Source organism: Paroedura picta, chromosome 17, assembly GCF_049243985.1.
Source record: "Paroedura picta isolate Pp20150507F chromosome 17, Ppicta_v3.0, whole genome shotgun sequence".
In the NCBI taxonomy this organism is placed as follows: Eukaryota; Metazoa; Chordata; class Lepidosauria; order Squamata; family Gekkonidae; genus Paroedura; species Paroedura picta.
Genome location: NC_135385.1, coordinates 24352126 through 24373806, shown reverse-complemented (window position 1 = coordinate 24373806; position 21681 = coordinate 24352126). Strand labels below are relative to the sequence as shown.

The 21681-nt window shown below is 64.4% G+C and overlaps 1 protein-coding gene across 4 annotated transcripts in view; it reads left to right on the top strand.

Annotated features, from left to right (window-relative positions):
* The window catches only part of CASKIN1 (CASK interacting protein 1), a 45090-nt gene that overhangs the window by 12763 nt on the left and 10646 nt on the right, over positions 1–21681 (top strand). For 2 of the 4 annotated variants that reach the window (XM_077316819.1, XM_077316820.1), the window contains exons 2-14: positions 12627–12678; positions 13739–13836; positions 13967–14112; positions 14429–14524; positions 14943–15073; positions 16348–16456; positions 16581–16689; positions 17010–17104; positions 17580–17697; positions 17987–18232; positions 19509–19613; positions 19877–19995; positions 20450–20537. In XM_077316819.1, the coding sequence (XP_077172934.1) occupies positions 12627–12678; positions 13739–13836; positions 13967–14112; positions 14429–14524; positions 14943–15073; positions 16348–16456; positions 16581–16689; positions 17010–17104; positions 17580–17697; positions 17987–18232; positions 19509–19613; positions 19877–19995; positions 20450–20537 (1512 nt within the window). The remainder of the gene's footprint in view (positions 1–12626; positions 12679–13738; positions 13837–13966; positions 14113–14428; positions 14525–14942; positions 15074–16347; positions 16457–16580; positions 16690–17009; positions 17105–17579; positions 17698–17986; positions 18233–19508; positions 19614–19876; positions 19996–20449; positions 20538–21681) is intronic. The other 2 variants (XM_077316822.1, XM_077316823.1) reach the window with 1 other exon arrangement.

Sequence of the window (21681 nt, the reverse complement as noted above, 5' to 3'; positions counted from 1 at the left end):
TAGGTCAAGTGGAGCTGATCGTGCCGTCCTGGAAAGCAGCGGCAGAGGGAGAGGGAGGGAGAGGGAGAGCGGGATGCTTGGGGGACGGCAGCCGCTCCTTCCTCTGACAGGGCAACAGGAGGGGCACCCCCAAAACCAAGCAGCTCCGCCGTCTACACCCAGGTTGGTCCCCGGGCTGCATCTGGATTTCACAGCCCTGCCGCTAGGCTGTGCCCCCCCCCCCCCAGCTTTGGTGCAGCTCCTCCCTGCTGTGTGCACCGAAGCTTCCCATCTTTTATTTTCTCACGGCTTTCCGTTTCCTTGCGCTGAATTATTCCTGTGCGGCTTTTGAATCTCGTGTTTGCGTCTGTGGCACGCGAATAAGGGGACGCTCCTGGGCTTGATCATGCAGGGGGCCAAAGAGCCAGCTGGGTGCAGACAAGATTACATTTCCCCCAAAGGTCCCAGGCAGGATAGATTGCTGCCCCGGGCTTTGCTTGGGGCTGCCCTGGGAGGCTAGGAGTGGAGGAGGCTGCCATGAGACGGCTGCCCAGTGAAGGTTACTGGGAGCCCCTCTCGCCAGTGCTGCCTTCCAGTTTGGGGGCACCCCCTGAAGTGCTGGTTCACACCTCGACGCGGCCCAAGGCCTGGGTCTCTTGCATGTGTGGACTTGGCAAGGAGGGATGGTTCGGAAAACACCTGCCCTGAGGCTCACAGGAACTGCATGAGGGGAACCGTCCAGAGAGGCAGGGGAGGGCTTGCCTTCCCACACGTGCGTCATGTGGGCTGCAAAGGCCGGCCTTCTGATCTGGCCACGGCACAGCCGCCGGGTGGGCCTTCCCCGTGGCTGTCCGAGCTGTGAAGAGCCTGCCAATTTGCGGATGTCTTGCTAAGCTCCGGTCGGTTCCCCCGTGCCAGGAATTCTTTGAAGGTGCCTTTGCGCCAGAGTGTCCCTAAAAGCCACGCGAAAGCATTAAGGGGATAATTGGCCCAGGCCCAACGGCCGATCTATATGGCAGCCAAATCAGGATCCCATTTGCCGCGGAGGCAGAAAGGCGGCAGGTCAGAGATCTTGCGAGAGGCGGGGGGGGGGAGAGGCCAGCAGGCATGGCTTGTGCTCACGGAGAACCTTTGCCAGGGAGGGGAGCTTGGGGCAGGAGGAAATAGCAGCGATCCTCTTTCTTGCTAAAAAAGGGGGGGCTTTCCAGGCCTTGCAGACCCAGAAACGTGGGTGTCTCTTGTGCCACATCAGGCTGTGAAGAGTCCAGAGATGGGGAAAAACCGGCGCGTATTTACTTGGAGTTGGCGTGGCTTTTGGGCTGGCTTTGCCGGATGCTCGTGGTGTCTGCAGGCCGCGCTTCTAGGAACATCGTCTGGCTTTAGTTTCTTGCATGCCTTCCTTTTTAAAAAACTTCTCTTGGGGAGGTCGCTGCCACCCTCGGCGTCACCCCCCCCCCTCCAGCACAGGGGACTCTTTGACTTCCGTTTTGCAGCCACGGCCTCTGGGGGAGCATTCGGCTCGCTCCGCCTTGCTTCTTTTGCTCTCCGGGTCCTTGCAGCTGACTCACGGACACTCTGTTGGGTTTTCACGTTAAGAGACACCCATGGCCAAGACCCAGGGCTCCCTGGGAGCCCCCCCCCCCCGCGCCCAGGATCGATCCTGCTGAGCTCCACGAGGGGATTTGGCCGGTCTCCCTCCCATGGAGTAGCAGGGCCGGCCTTCCTCCTCCTCCTCCTCCTCCCCCCCCCAGTTGGGGCAGCCCCTCTGGGTCCCCCCTCCATTTGCAGCCCTCTCTCTGCTTCGGAAAGTTCCTTGCAAGGGGCTGCGTCTCCCCGGAGAGGCTCTCCTTGGCTCCTGCCGCCGCCGTTTCCAGTGATGAGAACAGCAGATGTTGCTCTTTCCGTGCAAAAACATTGTGGAGAGCCAGCTTTGCCTGCTGAAGGAAGCGTGGACTCAGGGCTGGCAGCCGGGTGGGGACCCTGCCTGGGCAGCAAAGGCCCTGGCCCTGGGCTCCTGGGGCCACACAGGTGAAGCCCTGAGTCTCTGCCTTCTCCTGCGAGGTCCTCCGGAGACTCCCGGGTCTTGGCTGAGCTGAGCCCTGCCAATGCAGCCAGAGGCAAAGGGGTCTGTGAGGAAAGGGGCACAGACACCCCCGTCTCTGAGCTCCGTCTCCTGGGGGGCTTTTAGGAGCACCTCCCCCAGTCACAGTTTTCCGGGGACCACCCTTGGTGTGCTCCTTGCCCCGTGCCTATTCCTGGGGGGTCTCCAGAAAGAGTTGTGTATTTGGGTCCCCCAGGAGGGCCGCCAGGGCTGGGTTCCTCTTCCCCAGCTCAGAATTTGGGGGGTCCTCGTCTCTCCCTGGCGATCCCCGATCCCCTGCTGGCTTAGCCAGTGGGCTGGCTGGCCCTTCTCCCGAGCACAGAGGGGGGCAGGTAGCAAGATGCGTTGGCTGGATCCGGCCCGGCTGGGAGTCAGGGGGGTCGGATTAAATTTCAGGGCACGTGTGGTTTCCCTGGGCGAGCTCTGCTCCCCCCTGCCTTGTGAGTCACCCCCCCCCCCCCAGCCGGGAAGGAGGGGAGCATCGATTGAGCCTGGAAGCTGCCGCTCCTCGGGTGATGGATGGCTTCGGGCCGGCCACAAGACAGGATGCAGCCGTAATGAACGAGGAGGCCTCCTCCGTCAGCAAACTCTGCCTCGAGTTCCTGGAGGGCCCGGAGGTTGGGGGGTCCCTCAGGGGGTCCCTCTTGAGCCCGCTGGCTGCTGGGGAGTTAACCCTTGCTTTGGGGAAGGGGAGTCTGCAACCGAAGAGGGGGATGCAGGACGGGGTCTCCTTCCTTACGGGCCAGACTGTTTCTCCCTGAGCTTTGCCGCTCTTTCCTTTGGGCCTTTTGCGCATGGCGGACCCTTGGGTGAGCAGATCTCCCCCCCCCCCCAGTCTTGCAACTGATTTGGGTGTCGTCATAATCACATTTTCACCACCGCAGGCCTGGGAGGATGCTGGATTTACCATGAGTCACATTAATGCTTTCCCTGCACGGTTTGTAAGCGAAAGTGATGTGGTGTTAGATGCTCAAGTTTCTAGTCCTCGCGGAAGGCTTCTTCCGGCCTCCTTATGTCTAACTGAGAGGGCAGAGTGTCTTCTGGGATGTCTTCTCTGAGAGCGTGTGGGGAAAGGGTTGTGGATGGGTTTTGTCTGCTCCGCAGTGGCAGCGGATCTTTCCCTGTGCGGTTGGTTCAACTGGAGACGCCGGGGATTGAACCTGGGACCTTCTGCAGGCCAAGCAGAGGCGCTGCCTCCCCTGGCCCTTTTCTGCAAACACCGAGGAGATTCTTGTGAAGGGGCTGCCTAGGCAGGCGGCCTCTCTGCCTTGGAGCGGTAGACCTTGAGGGTGCAGGGTGCAGCGTGGCCTCCCCTTGTCCCTCCTGCAGCACCAAAGAGTTTTCGGCCAGCCCTGGCCGGTGCCCTCCTCCCTGGGACGCTCTCTGGCCCTGGATCCGAGGGCGCCCGGAACAAAGAGGGCCTCAGTCCGGCCGCCAGCAAAGAGCAGGACGAATCTCCGTGGGTTATATAAGGGTTTTTGCTGGAGGGGGGGCCATTCTTGGCTGCAGGAGGAGCGTGCCTGGCCTGGCCTGGCCTGGCCTCCTCCTCCTCCCCCCCTCCTCTCTGTCCCTCGCTGGGGGGCTCCTGCCCCCCCCCCCACAAGGCCTTCTTGGGCCAGGAGAGAAGCTGGCCCGTCTGCAGAGGAGCTCTTGTTTCTCCCTCCTGGCCTCTCCGTCCAACCCGCTCTGGAAACGCTCATCCTGTCAGCCACCTAGCCTGTAATTTCCTTTGGCAGATCCAGTGCGCTCTCCGGCTCCTTCCCAGCCCCCCTCCCACCCAGAGTGCGCGCCCACAAGCACCCTCCCGCGCACACCCTGGGCGCTAGGCAGCCTCCTGCCAGGACAGTGAGGGCTGCCAGCTCCCCAGAGGTGCCAGGACTGGGCTTCAGGCTCCACCAGCCAGCGGGGGCATCTGCCGTTTGGGCCGCCCGGCTGCTCCCTCCCGCCTTCCCCGGGCCCTGCCTGCCTGCCTGCCTGCCTGCCGGCCAAGCTTTGCCCCAGGCTGTTTTCCCCCCAAAGCCAGGCCCACACCCTGGAAGGAGAGGAGACGTCGCCAGGCTCTCCCCTGCAGCGCATCTGCCCGGGCGAAGCAGTCCGAGCGAAGCAGGCAGATGCCCGTTCTTCCTGCAAGTAGAAAAGGAGCTCCGGAAGGAGAGAGGCTCTGCCCCCTCTCTGTTCCTTTTGCCGAGCTGGCTTTCTAGTTGCGAGGAGTTCTGCGCACGGGTGGCAGTGAGAGAGCACCCCCCCATACCTCCCAAAGGCCAGAGCCAAGTGAGAATTATATGGGGGGGCCTGGAGACGAGGTCAGGAGAATGTCATGCCCCCCACCCCCCAAAGCGGCCCTTTCCCCCAGGGATCTGCCTGGAGACCTGTGGTGATTCTGGGGGCTCTCCAGACCACGGCTGGAGTTTGGCACCCTGCAAGAGCGCTCCCGTGTGGCTCCCTGCCCACGGCTCCCTTGCAAGGGCCCTCCGCCTCCGCTCGGCCTGCCGCCCTTGGGAAGCCCCCCCAGCCCCCCCCCCACGCCTTGTTCTGAGCAGCCAGCCGTGGAGGCTGAGGGACGTGGGGATGAGTCACGTCCAGCTCCAGCAGAAGCCGGGCTGAATCGTCTTTCGAGGGTCACTGGAGCGCCAGCGGCCGCTCGTGCCCGGGTGGGAGGTGGGTTCGCATTCGGCTCTCTCTGGCAGGAACGGACCTGTGGCTGTCGCCTGCGTTCTGCTTCAGGGCTGAGGAGGCTGTTCAGGGGAAGCCTGTACAGCTGGCTTTCACCAGTCGGGGAGAGTGCGTCGTGCTGGCAAGGTCCGATTGAAACTCTCCCCGCCCCAGGAGCTATGTGAAAAAGAAGGTGCCCCTGAGCACGGGCAGAGGAGAGGAAAGCAAACAGCTGGGCACGTGTCTTCCGGTCTGCCACTCTGGGCCCCGAAATTCCCCCACTGGCACGTGGAGTTGCAAAAGCGAGCCACATTATCCCTCTTTCCATTTTACCCTGAACAGCCCTGCAGGGGAGGGCGGGCGGAGAGAACGCAGCCGGCTTCCCGACCCACGGTGGAGTCGGGATTCGAACTCTGCTCTCCCCGTCACTGCGGCCACTAGGCCGTCTGGGTGGGCTCAGCCCTTGAAGCCGCAGCCAAGCGTATTTATGTATTTCTTTCTTTCCTCGGTTCGAGGCCGGCTGCAAACTGAGGAGACGATGCCAGGAAACGACAGTCAGGGGCAGCGTCAACAGTAAACAGAAGGAAGTAGGGAAGGATGCCAGAACTCGGCCCCCCTACGACAAACCACGCAGGGCTCTTTCTGGAAGGGGCCTCCGTTTCTCAGAGATGCTAGAATCCGGTGCATTTTGCTAGCGTCCTTCCTGCTGGACAATTGCCGCATGCTGTGACCTTTGCCCCTTTATTTAAACGACGATAAAGGCGGCTTCCGGGAAAGGCCCCCAAATAAGAGGGGGCTCCCCTCCCCTCGGTTCCTTTCCAGCCTGTTCCTGGGGCTCGGTGGAAGCCCCTCTGCCGGGCAGGGAGCGAGGTCATTCCCCAGCTGAAGGAGGGTGCCGGGGAAGGCCGAGGCCCAGGAGAGCAGCTCAGGTCCAAGCAGCAAACAGCGACCGAGCGGGACGGTCCAGTCGGTGGGGAGGCGGCTTCGGGGGGGGGGGTCCTGGAGAGCCCCCTCCGGCTTCGGAGCTGGCCTCTCCGGCCTCCGCTTGGCTTCCTGCCCGCCGAGCAGGCCTCTGCAGCCGTATATCTTGGGGGTGTTTAATTTCCCCTGCAGAGCAGCCGGGCCCTCCGCACTGCAGCCATAAACCTCCCCTGATTAACTTCTCCGTCGCGGAGACAGGCTGGCCGTCCCTGCTGTGATTATCAGCCCCCCCCCCCCCCGTGACTCTCCGCCTGCCGGCTTCCTCCTGAGCCCGTGGCGGTTCTGCATGCCCTGCATGCAGAAAGGGGTCTGTCTCATTGGGGGGGGGGGCTTCTCAAGACCCCCCCCCTCCACGGTGCCTGCAGAAGCAAGCATCCATCCCAGGCCCTTCCCTCCCTCCCTCCCCCTCCCTGTGGGATGTCCTCACCTGACCTCCTCCTTCTCCTCCTCACCCCCGTGGCCTGCGGCTTCTCCCAGATCTCATGTGCCAGTCGATATCCGAGGCTGCCTGACAGGGCCCCTGGCAGCGCCTCCGCTTCTCCCCGGGAGCACAAGGAGGGAGGCCGCCTCTCCCTCCCGGCTGGGGGCCCCTGGGTCTTGGCCCCCGTGCGGCCTGACCCAGCAGGGCTTCTGTCAGTGATGTGGGTCCTCATTCTGGGACCCTGGGCGCCAGCCTGGCTGGGCAGGAGTTGCCATAGCTGGGTTTTGCACGAGGCAGCTTCCTGGGTGCTCCAGTGAACCTGCCCCCCCCTCCCCTGGGAACGTGGCCATCCTCTGCACCTGCCTGCCACGGACGTCCCACCGCAGAAACGCTCTCCCCCCCCCCCCCCCCGGTCTCCAGGCCCCAGAGGGGGCTTCTTGTGAAGGCCCTCCGAGTTCCGACGGGGTCTTGGGCAAGGAGGCCGACCGTCCACTCTCTCCTCTCAGGCCGCTTCAACCTTTAAAGGTCAGGAACAGCTTTTTCGGGATTGCGCCAGGAAACGTGCCGGCCGATCCGTGCGAAGGGGGTTGGTGCGCTCCGACCGCCGCTGAGGCCCAGTTCCTTCTTTGCTCGCTCTTCCTGCCAGTCCGCCGGGGAGAGCGGCTCCCTGGGCCGGCCGTGGCAGCAGTCTAGCTGTAGCCCCACAAGACCCACGCAACCAGACCCCACAGCGGCAGGAAGTGCCCCAGGGGGTCATTCAGGCTCCAAATGGGGGGGGGGGGAGGGAGAGGGAGGCCTCCCGTGCCCCCCCCTGTGCTTGCTGCTCTTGGAGGGGGCAAGATCCACCCATGCCCCTCTCCTAACATGTTTCTGTCACCTGGGGGCGGGGCTGTGTGTGATTATGGCTCCTGGTGCTTCCCACCCAGTCCCACGGCAGCAGCCAGAACAGGAGGGAGGGCAGCTCTTTTCGGTTGTCTTCCCGCCAGTTCACAGCCAACCCAGCCCCTCCCTTTCCCCAGCCTCCCCATCAGGAAAAGGCTCCTTTTCAAAATAGCGAGGGGAAAAGACAAAGATCCGCACGCACACAAATACACACACACGCACGCACGAGCATGCGGAGAGGGCGTCTGGCACCAAAATAGAAGCTGGCGACCAGCAGGGGTGTCGGGAGAAATACGAACAGGCTTGGCACTCAGAAAGCGTTTCACGTCATGGGATCTCGGCAGGCCTGACCACGTCCCTGCGAGGTAGGCTACGCTTGCCTGGCAGGCGTGGCTGGTGGCCAGAAGAGCCTGTTTGTGTCAGTGTGCAAGAGGTCTGGGCGTTTGGGGCGAGCGGGGGCCGGGCCTGGTAGCATCAGCTGTTTCGTTCTTTCGGCGTTGAACTTGAAATCCAGAATGCCGGCGGGAGGGATGCTGAAGAGGCCTCTCTTGGCTTTCCCGCCGTACTTCCTTCTTCCTCCCGGGGTGGGGCTGCTAAGAACCATCGGGCCTCCCCTCCCAGACCCCACGCACCTCTCAAACCCCGTCCCAGGCCTTCCCCCAGGGGTGCGCCCAGGCCCTTCACCGAACAGCCAAGGACTTGTGTGGCAGCCAGAAGCCACTCTGCTCGGGCTCAGAGGCACCAGGATGAGAGTGGGGCAAAGGGGCTTCCCTTGCACATGCACACGCTCCGGCTTTCATAATTTAAAAAAAGAAAAGGTTTAATCCTCTCCGTAGGCTGCGCGGGGGGTGATGAATGGAGCATGCTGTAAAAAGAAAAATCCACGCCTGCACCTTCATGGCGTCTGTGTTTTCGGAGGGCGGCGGCGGGGGGGGGGGGTTGGTTGGCACGGTTGACCCAGCAGAGAGGATTCTGGGGAGAGCCTAGGAGAGCCCACGTCAGGCTGGGTGCCGCCCCCCAGGAGGTTGCCAGGTGGGTCACAGAAACCCGGCCCTGCTGGGTGGAGCCCCAGACCCCTGCAGGGAGGCGGATCCATCGGGCTGCCCGCTGGGCAAGGTGGCACCCTGCATGGGAGGAGCCCTGCGCAGTCCTTCCTTCTAGAGTCCTCCTGGCACCTCAGCCCAGCGGGCGAGAGGCACGGCTGCTCCTCCACGGCCCTCTCTCCCCAGCACCGGTGGGCTGAGCCCCTCTCGGGATGCACTCCCCGGTGGGGAGGCCGAGGGGGCCCTTCCTTCCTAGCATCCTGGCCGTGTTTGTCCACAGCAGGCGGCTTGTTTGCCGTCTCTGCCGGTTGGTGCCAGATGGCTGCCCGTCTCCTCCCAGCCCCCCACGCCTGCCTGCCTGCCTGCTCTGCTCCGGGAAGAGGGGGAGCGTGCAGGAAGGGTGGAGCGAGGGTCCTGTCCTCCCCCCCCCACACCCCTGGCTGCTTGTCCTGGTTGCTCCCATGGCCAGGCTGGGCATCCCAGGCCCTCCCTCCTGGGCTCCTGGCCTCCTCTTCCTTTCCTGTGCTGGGCAAACCCTCTCCCCTTCCTCGCCCCTGCGAGGGCCTGCTCCGGAGTGGGTGGTGCCCAGCCTGGCCGCCGGCTTGCCCTGCCTCTCTCGCTCTTGGGCCCCGCTGCCAGAGCCTCTGCCAAGGGCGGGCAGCCCAGCTAATGACCCGCTTTGTCAGCCGCGCGAAAACTCAGTATGCTTTTGGCTCCGGCCCGAAACCGGCAGCGAGAGCTCCCCGCCTCCTCCTGTGCCCAGGGATTCCAGGGCCTCCTTGGCACAATAACGGGGCCTTGTGGTTCCTGGGCCAGAACCAGCAGGGCACCCACCAGGGCCCCTTCCCTGGGCGACGTCAGGACCCCCAGAGGGCCAGAGAAGCTCGGGGACTTCTTGGTACGAGGCGCACGGCCCCTGCCCCGGGATCCCCAGGGAAGGCATTGGTGTGGATTCCAGGAAGGAAGGAAGGAAGGAAGGCAGACCTCTATTCTGTTTGTTTTCATGTATTTGTTTCGTTTGCATCCCGCCCCCCTGGCAAGCGCCAATAACGGCCTCAGAAAGAAAGACCAGCAGCATCATAGCACTGAAACAATCTCAAACCATAGAAAAACCACGTTCCCCAAGCGAGCAGGAGCAGCAGACTAAATATGCTTCTGGCGTGGTCTCAGCTCAGCCGTGGGGGGGGGGCTTCCTGTAGGGGGGCGACCTGGTACCGGTTGCTGTGCCTCAGCCTCCCTCGCCGGGCTGTTGTGCAGGCACAGGCGAGGGGAACAGGGGGTGTTTCCCTTGCAAGAAGGGCAGGATATAAGTGTGATGAGATGAGGGCAGGGTCTGATCCGCCGCATGGCATGCTCCCTCCTCCCCTGCAGCCGTACGCGACCCGGCCTGCTGAGCCGATCCGGCAGCCCAACCGCTGGGTCAGCCCCTTGCCGGGGACTGGGGGAAGGGGGCTTCTCTGCAGGGGGCCCTGGATGGGTCTTGTGAAGGCTACTCTGCATTTTAGATGGAGCTCCCTGCTTGCACCCGGGTTTGTCTCAGGGGGTGTTTTCCGAGACTGTGTGAGTGGCTTTCCCCTTTCCTCCTGAAGCAGCATCAGCATCAGGGCATCTTGGGCCTTGCCCGCGTGTGGGATTAGGAGCGGGAAAAGTGTGCAGGGGCAGGGAGCCCCCGGCGTAGCGATGTGGGTGCTACGAGGCTTCCGATGTTCCCGGAACAGCCTCTGGGGCGGCAGATCTGTTTGTCAAATCTCCGCGGCCGAGGATGAATAATTCCGGCGTCTCTCGGTGGCTCGTGGGGGGGCCTATTTTTAGGCCTCATCAGGGGCGCATTGTGCCGGCCTGAGAGGGCGAAGGAAGGAGAGGCATGCCGTGCGGAGGCCAGAGGCGCTCGGAAACTCTGCGTGGACCGTGGGGTGCCAACCGGTCCGCGATGCCAGGAGGCCGTGGGACGGGGAGGGGTGGAGCAGAGAGGTGGGCAGGGATGTGTTCACGGCTGCTTGGGCTCTGTGGACCCTGGCCTCCCTTGCAGGAGTAGCTTTCTCCTCCTCTGGGAAGGAAGGAAGAATCCCCCCTTCTGCCTGGGGGGCTGGGGGGCCCAGTCCTCACTCGGTTTGTGTGTCCGGGGTCTGGGGCCTCCGTGCCAAGCCTTGCCCCCTCTAGATTTTGCTCAGAGCTGGAGGGAGAAGAGGCTCCGGATGGCCCCGGTTTGTGGGATTAAGTAGGATCAAGCGGCAAGAAGCAGTTATTGGGGTGAGAACCTTAACTTTATTTGTCTAACGCAACGCAGTCACTGGGCATTAGGTTTAAATTTTTTATACCTCTTAATAACCACTGCAGAGATTCTCGGCAGAGACTAGTTCCCCTTTCGAAGCAAAAAGAACCAACCGCTGCAGACAGCTAGAATAGAGACAGGCGGAAACCTGAGACGACAGGGCTGCAGCCCCCCAGGAGACCCCCGCCTTGGGCACGCTTCCCTTGCATTCCCGGCACACGCTCCCGTCGCAGGCCATGCCCAGTAAGGACGCTTAACTGCGGTTTGGGGGGCGCTTGGAATCAGAAACCAAAGTTTGCCGGTCAAAGGACTGGTTGCAGGGCCTTCCGGCCAGAGTCCAGTGGTGGTTGTGGGTGTTGCGGTCTGTGTGGCCATCGTGGTCTGCTTCAGCTTCAGCCCCTGAAGTTCACCAGTGACCTTCGGAGGTAGGAAGCCACCAGACCCCGTGGCAGGGAGAAGCGGGACCGTGCAGCTTCAGGCAGCAGACCAGGTGAGCTGGTTTGTGTTGGCAGCAATCGCTCCGTGCCCGCTCTGCAGGGTGCAGAGGAACATGCTGCCAATACATGGGTCTCTGTGGATGTTTTGGGGTCTGGGGCCCCTGTGTGGTGGGGTGTGTGAATGAGGATTCCCCTCTCTCCCTTCTCTCCTGTGTGTGCCCCTGAGAGGGGGAGAATTTGCCTATGTCCGACTTGGACCGGGGGAAGACCCGTATTCGAATCCCTGCTCGGCTCAGTGCCTGCATGGATAACTTGCCTTCAAATTCTCCCTCTTATTTATTGACGGCATCTATCCCTTTGATTTACTCGGTGTCCTCCGTGGGGCCCCAACGTGGTTTATGGGGCTCTTCTGCCCTTTGGCCTCACCACAGCCCTCCGAGGTAGTCCAGGCTGAAGGTTTGTGTCTGGCGCAAGGACCCCCGTGAGTGGAGGGGGGATCCCAGTCCGGATCCGAGGCCCGCACCGTGCTGGCTTGGCTCCCTCCTGGCCTGGCCTTCGTCTGGGGGCGGGGGGGGGGCTGTCTTCCTAGGGATGAGGGGGTGATAGAGATGTCGCTGCTAATTGGATTTGCCACTGACGAGGCAACCGGGGCTGGCTGGATTAATTAATCCAAAGAGCAATTAATGCAATCAAATTGCACTTTCACTCTGTGAGAGACACCCCCCCCCTCCGCCACCCCTTTCGCTGCACATCTGTCCCCACGGTCTGTCACGCTGCGCTCCGGAGGCGCTCCGGGGTGGGGGGCCGAGAAGGAGAGGGGGGCTGCTGCTCCCGGGAAGGCTCTTTGGGTCTCCTGCCACTCTTGTCCTCCATGTTTTGGGAAGGAAGGCAGGAAGGAGGGGCTGTTCCCCTGGGCCCAAGGGGTGTTTTGGACCCAGCCCCTTGCCGTCCGGCGTCTGGGCCAGGCGGGCCCTTCCTGGGGGGGAGAGAAGGGGCAGGCGCTGGCCCCTCCGCAGTTCCTAGAGGGGCCGGGAAGCACTTCCCCAGCAACACTCGAGGAGGCCGATGGTCCTCCGCCTTCCCAGCCAGGAGGACCTGGGGTTGCCATGGCGACGGCCAGATGTGCCTCGGGGAGCTTTTGGGCTCTGGGCGAAGGCTCTCTTGATGGCAGCATCCCTCCCCCCCCCACTCACTCACCCTTGCTCCTTTCCCTGCTGGGAGCCGGGCTGGCCGAGGGGCCTTGGCACTGGCCGCTCCCCCTGTCTCCCTGCCCCGGTCAAGGCAAGCAAGGGGTGACCCCCCCCAGCGGGTTGCAGGCAGAAGCTCCCCTCCCACCGACGCAGGGCCTGAGAGTCACCCGTTCCTCCCCCCACCCCCCACCCCCAATTGGGGCCTGCGGATTTGAATTGGCAGAAAGGAAATGCAACGAACAACCCAGTGCAGTGAGGTCCGTGCCTCTGGAGAGCGGCTGCCGTCTGAGCAGGCAGGGGGAAGTGGCCTCGGGGGCAGTGGAGAGGCGGCCCGTAAACATTTCAGGCAGCATTTGGGGTCCAGGTCCAAGACCTGCAGGCAGAGGGGGTGGGAAGCAGGCAGGAAGAGCCTTGAGAGCTGCAGTTCCCTACAAACCTTTTAAGCTCCCCCCTGGCAGCTGCCCACTGGCACGCAAGATGGGTCTCCTTTGGGAAATCCAGGGTGCCTTTCCGGTGCCCCCCACCAAGGCTCAGGGGAGGCTCAGGGGGGCACTGCTCACCCTCCCTGCCCTTGCCCTCAACCCTCCTCTAGCTTAGATGGGGGGGGGATCTCAGACCTTGTCCTGAACACACTGCTCCTTTAACGACCCCCCCTCTTCTCTCCCCAGAGCTCCTGGGCTCCACCAAGAGGGTGAACGTCAACTTCCAGGACACCGACGGGTGAGTACAGTTCTCTGCCCTCTGTGCGCTCTCTTTTGTGCAGGACCTGGTGGCTCCTCCTGGCCGGTTCAAGCACGGCCCCTCTATAGCAGGAGGGGGTAGAGGAGGGCGGGGGGGGGGGGGTCAGAGCAGGAGCGGGCAAGAGTCTTGAACCCAGGACCCAGCGGCTGGGGGGGCCCCTTACTGGGCTGCCCCACAGGCTGTCGTTCTTCATCCTGCTTCTTCAGGCCCTTTCCACGGTGAAGTTGCTGAGGTGGGAGTAATCCTCCCTTGAAGAAATTCCTTCGCCTGTTTCCCCCCCCCCCCATGGAAATATTTCTGCTGCTTGCCCCTCTTCCTTCCCAAATGCTCCCTCCCAAATTCCCCGGGAACGCCAGAGCCGATTCCTGCTGGGCCGTTCCCCCAACAATTCCCATGGTTCTGGGGAGGCTCCCACGGACCCGGCTGGCTTCTGTGCTAAATCGGGCTCTGCTCTGCTCTGCTCTGCTCTGCTCTGCTCTGCTCTGCTCGGCCTCTCTGCAGCAGCCGGGATCTGGGCTTTTATGGAAATGTGTGGAGAGCAAGCCAAGTGGGCCGGGGGGGGGGGGGGAGGGAGGGAGGGTGGGAGGGGGGCTGCTGGGAGAGGTGTGCAGGAGCAATGATTCCCAGGGTCCAGCCGTGCGCTGACACGGCAGAGGGAGGTCAGATGCTGCCTTCCCACCTTACTTCCGGATGCTCCCCTTCCCATAAAGAGAGAACTCTTTGCATGCTCTGAAACTGGTGCCTTTGATGGATCAGGTACTAGCTACTGAGCTTCCGGCAGGTCCAGGCGGGTTTGTGAGTACGGAGAGCCACTGTGCAGTTGTGGCCAGAGTGGGGGGGGGGCTTATAGACCCAGGGTGACCTGAGTTCAAATCCCCCACTTTGACCGCGGAAGCTCCCTGGGCCTACCTCCTAGGGTTGTTGTGAGAACTAGGCGCTGCGAGTTCTGACCTTGGGGAGGAAAGGAATGCTGGGGGGGGCGGCACTCCTTCTCCCCTGGCGCTTCCCCAGCTCTGCCCTCCCCCTCCGTCCCCTGCAGGTTCTCTGCCCTGCACCATGCGGCTCTCAACAGCAACACGGAGCTCATCTCGCTGCTGCTGGAAGCACAGGCTGCCGTGGACATCAAGGACAACAAAGGCAAGCCGGGCAGGGCAGGGGAACAGGGCAGGGTGGGGGACATTCCTGGTCCATGGGGGGGGGTCTCCCCGGCCCAGGCGCACGCAGGGCCTCGCGGGCGGTGCTGAGGAGGGCCGTCCTCCCCCGGCAGGCATGCGGCCCTTGCACTACGCCGCCTGGCAGGGCAAGAAGGAGCCCATGAAGATGGTGCTGAAGGCCGGGTCCTGCGTCAACATCCCGTCCGACGAGGGGCAGATCCCCCTGCACCTGGCCGCCCAGCACGGGCACTACGACGTGGTAAGGGGGCCACGGGGGGAGGGAGGGAGGGGGAGAGGGGCGCTAGCTGGGGCCACTGACCCTCCGTAGCTTGCGAGGAGGGACAGACTTTGTAGGAGCCTCCAAAGAGCCCTGCTGGGCCAGACCAGGGAGGGTCCACCTAGTCCGGCCTTCCCTGATGCTGGGATTCAGAGGTTGACTGCCTCTGAACGTGGAGGTTCCCCTCAGGTGGGGGACGGGTTTGGTGGCCAGGGTGACTTTGGTGCTGCCCGGGGGGCTCTGCCCGGTCCCTGCACTTCCCTCTCTCTCTCTCTCTCGCTCTCCCTCTGGCCCGCAGTCGGAGATGCTGCTGCAGCACCAGTCCAACCCCTGCATCCTGGACAACTCGGGGAAGACCCCGCTGGACCTCGCCTGCGAGTTTGGCCGCGTCGGGGTAAGTCGAGTCCCGTCCTCCTCCCTCCCTCTCCCTGGTGGGAAGAGGGGGATGGGGATACTCTTTCCGGAGGCCCCAATGAGAACTCAGGCAGCTGCCCCACACCGACCCCTGCATCCATCTCCTCCCAAGGAAGGGGCTGCGGCCCCCTCCTCATCCTGGCCGCCCTCCTCCTCCCAGGACTGTGCTCCAGGATCCCCCTGAGGCCACCCCCTCGCTCTGCAGGGGCTCTGGCCTTCTTTATGGCCACCTCCCCCCAGGGCTGGCTCTTCCGTAGCCCTCTGAGCCCACGATCCTTCCCCCTCTCGGCCTCAACCCCGTCCCCCTGGCCCGGCAGCAGGGGCATCCCGTCCCGGCGTGCCTCACCTGTCCCGCGGCCCTCACCTCTGCGCCTCTCGCTCCTTCGCCCCCTTCGCAGGTGGTCCAGCTGCTCCTGAACAGCAACATGTGTGCCGCGCTTCTGGAACCTAAGCCGGGGGACATCACGGACCCCAACGGGACCAGCCCTCTGCACCTGGCCGCGAAGAACGGACACATCGACGTCATCAGGCACGTCCTGGCCACGCCCCCCACTGCAGCCCACCGCCAGGGGGGCTACGAAATCAGCCCTCAGCACACTCCCGCTTAGGGGGCTCCTGTCTGAGGCCGCCTTCCGAGGCCGTGACCCCGGGAAGGGGCAGCTCAGGCTGTCTGGGGGGTCCTGGGGCACCCTCCCTTGAAACCCAAGAGCCAGCGTCCAGGAGCAGCTCACAAGATTTGGGGCCGGGGAGGAGATCTTCAGGCACAGCGAGAAGGGAGCCCACCTGTCCTTATATCGCCTATCCCTTCGAGCTCCAGCTGAAGAAGCGACTGGGGGGCCCCTGAAAGCTCCTCCCCGGCCACCAATTCTGTGAGGTTTTCTTCAAGGCTCCCCTGGACTCCGGCTCTTTCCTGCGACTCCAGACGGACTCCCTCTGGATCTACCCCGAGAAAGGAGTCCTGGCGTTAGGGGGCGGGGAGAAGGCCCAGGGAAGGCGGGCTGTCCCCTGGAGAGCTACTGGGGGTCCCAGGCAGGCAGCCCCCCTCCCCCCGCAGTCCTCTGTCCTGAGAAGCTGGCCTTGGGGTGGCCCCTGGGATCCGCAGGAAGGAAGCGTCTCCTTAAGAGCCCAGCCGGGGGGGGGGGGGGGAGGGGGGAAGCAGCTTGGGAGATGGATTGCAGAAGCGCTGGCGGGGTGGGGAGGGGAGGGGGCTCCATTAGGGGCTTTGCTTCTGTGTGTGGCTGAGTGCAGGAGGGGCCGGCCAGACCACTTAGCTGGGCTCCCCCCCTCCCTCCCTCCCCTTCCTGCATCAGGCTGACCGGCAGAGAGATCCCTGCGCATCGGAGCCTTCTCTCCTGCCTGCGTCGGCCGCCCTGCGCCGGAACAGGGCCTGATGCAGAGAGAGCTTGGTGTGCGTGCCGTTTCCTGTGCCAGGGGCCTCCTTTTCACTTAAGACAAAGCAGCAGGCTTCTAGTCCTCAGGGCTGCTTCCGGAAGTTCTTCTAGGGTTGCATGGAAACAGCTTCTGCTCCTGTCATCCCAGCCCCTTGCGGCTTTATCTCACGGCTTCATTTATACCCCTCCTTGGTCTCCAGAGGGGGCCCAAAGCGATTTACACTTAGTGTCCTCACAACAACCCTGCGGGGTAGGTCAGCCTAACTGCGCATGGCTGTCCCAAGGCCTTGGCAGATAGGAGACTCACATCCTAAATTCCCATTTGGGCCAGAATATCTTTCCCTTTCCAGACGCTGCCGGGCGGCCGAAGGAGCCCTAACGCTTCTGCTTGCCCCCCCTCCCCCCCCTGCAGGCTGCTGCTGCAGTCCGGCATCGACATCAACCGGCAGACCAAGGCAGGCACGGCGCTGCACGAGGCGGCCCTCTGCGGCAAGACGGACGTTGTGCGCCTGCTCCTGGACGTGAGTCTCCCTGCCCCGCCTGCCCCTTGCCTTGGCTGGCCCGGGGGCCCTTCCGGCGGGGGTCAGTCGCGGGGGTTTCCTCACAGGCCCTCGCTCCCAGCCTCCCCCCTCCCCTGTCTTTCAGAGCGGGATCAACGCCCACATCCGCAACACCTACAGCCAGACGGCCCTGGACATCGTCAACCAGTTCACGGCGACTCAGGCCAGCAAGGAGATTAAGCAGATGCTGAGAGGTGAGCAGGGAGCAGAGAGGGGGCGGGGTGTGTGGGTGTGTGACGTTGGTGATGTTGCTTGCCAGCCTACCCTGCAGGGGTGTTGCGAAGAAGATGGAGAATAGAGAAAATAGATTGACAATGCCGGCGGGGTCTGCTGCCCTCCGGTGGCTGTTCTAGGGACGGCATGCCATGGCTCTTGGCGTAGAACTGGAGTCTGGGGCAGGTGACCGAATTTCACTCTGGACTGAGCTCTGGTGGGCTGGAGGCCGTGAGGGGGGGGGCCGGTCTCCCCTGGCTGCCCCCGAGGGCCTCTCAGCCTCCCCTCCCTCCGTGCCCAGATGCCTCGGCCGCCCTCCAGGTGAGGGCCGTGAAGGATTACTGCAACAACTACGACCTGACCAGCCTCAACGTCAAAGCCGGAGACGTCATCACGGTGAGTGTCGTCCCCCCTCCAGCCCCCCGCTCTGCAGGGACAGGGACGGGGGGAGCGGCCCAGCCTGCACAACACCCTCATGGGAATCAGGCCTCCCCCCCACCGGGGCTTCCTCAGTCTGCTCTGCTGCGTTCTGCACCCCGCCAGCGGTTCCTGCCCCTGCCTGTCCCAGCGGCCGTCGACAATGTCTAAGGAAGAGATGTGTTCTCCGGGGTGAAAGCTTCCTGTTGCTCAGCTCCTGCCTGGCAACCAAGGGGCCCTTGAGCATGTACAGAGGGCATTCTCCCTGTTCCCAACTGGCACCAACCCAGCGGGGGCCCTCTGAGAGTGGAGAGCAGGCAACTGGGGAGGGAAGGGGTGCCTTGAGTTATCCTCTTCCCACGGAGGAACGGACCGTGCCAGGCAGCTGGGGGGGGGGGGGGTCTGGTGCCTTCTCACCACTGACCGGGCCCTGTGTCCCCCCCCCTCCCCCCAGGTCCTGGAGCAGCACGCGGACGGCCGGTGGAAAGGCTGCATCCACGACAACCGGACCGGCAACGACCGCGTGGGCTACTTCCCGTCCAGCCTGGTGGAAGCCATCAGCAAGCGCACAGGCAAAGAGCCCCCCCGGGGGGTGGGGGTGGGAGGGGAGGCCTCCGGGGGCACTCAGTGCTTGCAGGGTGTTTTCAAACCATCCGGCAACTTTAGCCCCGTGGTGGAGATTGGGGGTAAGATTGTGGCCGGGCGAGATTCGAACCAGGGGCTTCCCTTTTTGTGGCTCGATCTCCCCGCTGCTGTGCCACACTGCCCTCCCCTGCAGCCCCCCTCCTGCCCCCTGGCCGGTGGGCGTCCTGCCCTTGCTGGGACCCCCCTTCACCTTGGCTGTTGTGTTTCTCTTGCCAGGTCCGTGGGACGCCAGCCCCCCCGAGCACTTCCAGGCCATCCCGCTGGCGGCTGGCGGGGCCTCCGTGCCCAATGGCCCTTCCTGCTTCTCCTCCTCTTCCTCCTCCTCCTCCTCCTCCACCGCCCATCACCTCCATCTCCTGCCTCCGCCGCCACCCCCTCCAGCCCCCCACCCGCCGCTTTTCAGCTCCTTTGGCTACCGGCGGCTGCCCCACGGGGCCGTGGAGGGGCCCGGGGCCACCCCAGGTAGTCCATCCCGGGGCTCCCTCCCTCGCTTCTCCCCCTCCCACACCATGCTGCTTGGGGGGGGGGGTGCCTGTGGCTGGCCGTGCGCCAGAGATGTGGGGGCTTTATGGAGGGGGGGAATCACAGAGGAGCTGAGGGGGGGGCACAGGGAGACAAGGGGGGCTTCATTTGGGCAGGGAGAAGCGCTGAGCCCGAGGCTGGGAAGGGCTGGGGAGAGAAGGTGAGCTGGAAATACAGGCAGACCCCCCCCCTGACCATCCTCCATCCTCCATTTCATCTTCCCTGAGTGACCCCCGTCCCCTACCAGCCTTCCCTTTTACTCTCCCCCAGGTCGGAAGCCCCCTTGCTGTCAGCGGGGTGCCCTTGGAGGGGGGTGGGCTGTGTCCCTGCCCCGTTTCCCTTGGTGGGGAGCCAAGCAGGAAGCCCTGAGTCATCTATGACTCGGCCGCAGAATTGGGTCCCCTGCGCCTATGGGGCGAGCCCTCACACCCCGGAGGGAGGCCCGGAGATTGCAGCCCTTCAGAAGCCCGGGGGAGGGCAGGAGGGGGGCCTAATCCTGCCAGGGGGCTGGGTGGGTCGGGGGGGGGGTGCTCAGGGCCTTTGCTGAACTCTTGCTTGCCAGAGGAAGGTGGGAGATGAGCGTAGCCCCGGGGGATGGCTCCCTTTGCCCCCCCCCCCAGTTCAGCCTGGCTGGGTGGGGAAGTTGCCTCTGCCTCTCTTTTGGCAAACGACCCTGCAGGGAGGTCGCTGGGTGGGATGGGAGGTTCTGGGGGGGGGAAGGGGGTTGCTCTCCCTCCTAGAGCAGCAGTGAAATGGATTTTGGGCAGGCAGAAGGTGGCCTTGCTTCCCCTCCCGAGGGGCTCAGGGTCTGGCTGGTTCCACCTCTGTAAGAACCACTCAGGCCAAGCGGTGGTGCTCTGCGGAGCCTCCCTGTGCAGTGGCAGTGGGCAGGGAAGAGCCGCAGCAGCCACATTCCTGGTCTTCCGGGGGGCGTCCGGCTGTCGCCAGCAGATAGTCCGCCTGGGGGGGCCTGGGGGCTGAGCTCAACCCCACGGCCTGTGCCCCTTTAAAGCCTGGGGGTGCTGCCGAAGCGGCCCCTGCCCCACTGGGGGGAGGCTCAAAGTGGGACCGTGGGCAGCGTGGGAACGGAGCTCGGGCCACTGAGTGGGGGGGGTGGACCCGGGGGGCCAAGTGGCGCCGCTCCTTTGGGGAGGGGGCACGCTGCCTGCCCTCCCGCTCTTTGCCGGGCCCAAGACGGCTCTCCTTGACCCCGAAGGTTCCCGAGGGTCTGATGCCAGCCCGTCCCACCTGTCCCCGGGGGCCTCTGCCACCACGCCAGCCCCAGCGGAAGAGATCTGGGTCCTTCGGAAACCCTACGCAGGTACGGGAAAGGGGGCCGGCTGGAATGGGGGTCCAGCAAGGGGCCAGGGGGGGGCGGCTGGTAACTCTGCCCGAGGACTCCCCAAACCCGCATGGGACGGACCAGGGAAGCGGGAAGACGTGGGCATATCCTCGTGTCACTCCTGACGCCCTGCGACCCCCAGCGCCCTCCGGCCCTCGGTGGCAGGGCTTCTGCGGAAGGGGGGTCCCCCCGCGGCCCCCCTGCCCCCCTCCTGACGCCAGCCCTCCTTCCCCTGCCCACAGGCGGCGACCGCAGCAGCGTCGGCAGCACAGGCAGCGTGGCCAGCGCCCGGAGCTCGGGGAGCGGCCAAAGCACGGGCAGCGGCAGCCACGCTCTCCACCCCGGTGCGGAAGGCGTCAAGGTGAGTGGTGCCCCCTGCAGCCTCTGGCCACCCTGTGGGCTACCCCCCCCCCCAAGCTTGACCCACGGAATCGGGCGTTGCCGTGCTCTGCTGCCCCCTTGTGGCTGCCGCCCACACACACCGGCTGTTCTCTGCTGCTGCTGCTGACAGTCCCTGGGCAAGGGGCCAGCCCTCGTTTGGCTGCTGGGAAAGTGGGGAGGGGGAGAGGGCCCCCCCCGGGTCTCCCCGGACCCCCAGATTGCTCACCGGCAGCCGGGGAAGGTTTTCACACCCTCTGGGACTGCAGCCGTGAACGTCGAGCCGGCGGAGCTACCCTGGCAGCGTTCCACGGTGTGCCCCTTGGCCAAGAGAAAAGGTGCTGAGCTCCAGGCCCGCCCCCCCCCCCTTGAGCCCCCGTGCCCCTCCGGACCCCTTCCTCACCCGGCCCCGCCTGCTCTCCCTCCCCCTCCCCCAGCTGCTGGCGACGGTCCTTTCCCAGAAGGCGTCTGTGCAAGAAGCAGCCGTGGGCGACGGGCCGGCCAAGGCATCGGAGACGCCCGCAGGTGCGTGGAAGCTCACTCCGTGGGGCGGCCCTCTGCCCTCGCAGGGCTCCCCCTTTCTTGCCTCGAGGCGCGGCTCTTCTCGGCTCGAGGAACCCGGCCGGGCCAGCCATGAGCCTCCCCCTGTGCTGCTGCCAGATCTTCGGCTGTTTCGGTTAGTGAGGGGGGGGGGCTGGGGAGGGGGGCGCCCGCGTCCCCCGGGGGAGGGTCCCCAATCTGGCTCCCTGGCGGCCCTCCAGACGCTTTCGAAGGAACAGCCCGGCTTCCGGCAGGCGCGGAGCGGTTTGTCTGGCTGGTCTCCCTTTCTGCTTTCCTCCTTGTCAACCGAATCGTGCTGCTTGGACAGCAGAGGGGGGGAGGGGGATGCTTCGGGTTCGGTGCCCCGGACATGTCAGCGATGCCCCCACCCCCCCATAAAGCACCCTTCCTCTGCAGGGTCTGGAACGGACCAGCATCGGAGGAAGCCAATTCCTTTCCTGGCAGCCCAAATGTTGGTTTTGCTGGCAGGAAAGGCCTCTGGGGGGGGGTGTCATGGCAGATGGCTGTCCCCCGCTTCTGAAGGGTGCGGCTTGTCACGGCCAGGGGGGCTCCCTGGGGGCTTTGCGGAGAGGTTTGGGGTTGGGGTGTGTTTGTGCCGAGCTTGGGGCTCCCTCCATGCTGGGGGGGGGGGGAGGATCGCTGGCTGCATTTGGGGAAGGGAGGGGCCGCCTCTCTGCCCCCCCCCCCCAAGGCCCATCTGTTCCTGCCCCGGCAGAGAGACCCAAACACGTCTGCTCCGTCCCTCTCTCCCTGCGCTGGCCCTCCAGAGAGGGGTGGGCTTCGGACAGGGGCTCGCCCAGCATCTCCCGGCCAGCCGGCTGTGTCAGGGCAGAGGGGGATGCCTTCAAGGTGACCTTGGCTTCCTGTCTGGCCTCCTCCCACGTGCTCCGTGCCCTGGGCGGTGAGCGGCCGGCTACCTGCCTGCTTCCCTGGCCCTCCTGGAGGATGGAGCCTGTCCTCTGCAGCCCTTTCTCAGACCCATTGGGGGGGGGGCTGGCTTCTGCTTTCGGTGGGCCCCTCCTCCGCAAGGGGAGACCCTGGTTCAAATCTCGCTCCTGCTTTGGAATATGGGGGTCTACTCTGTATCTATCCATCACACTCCCATCGG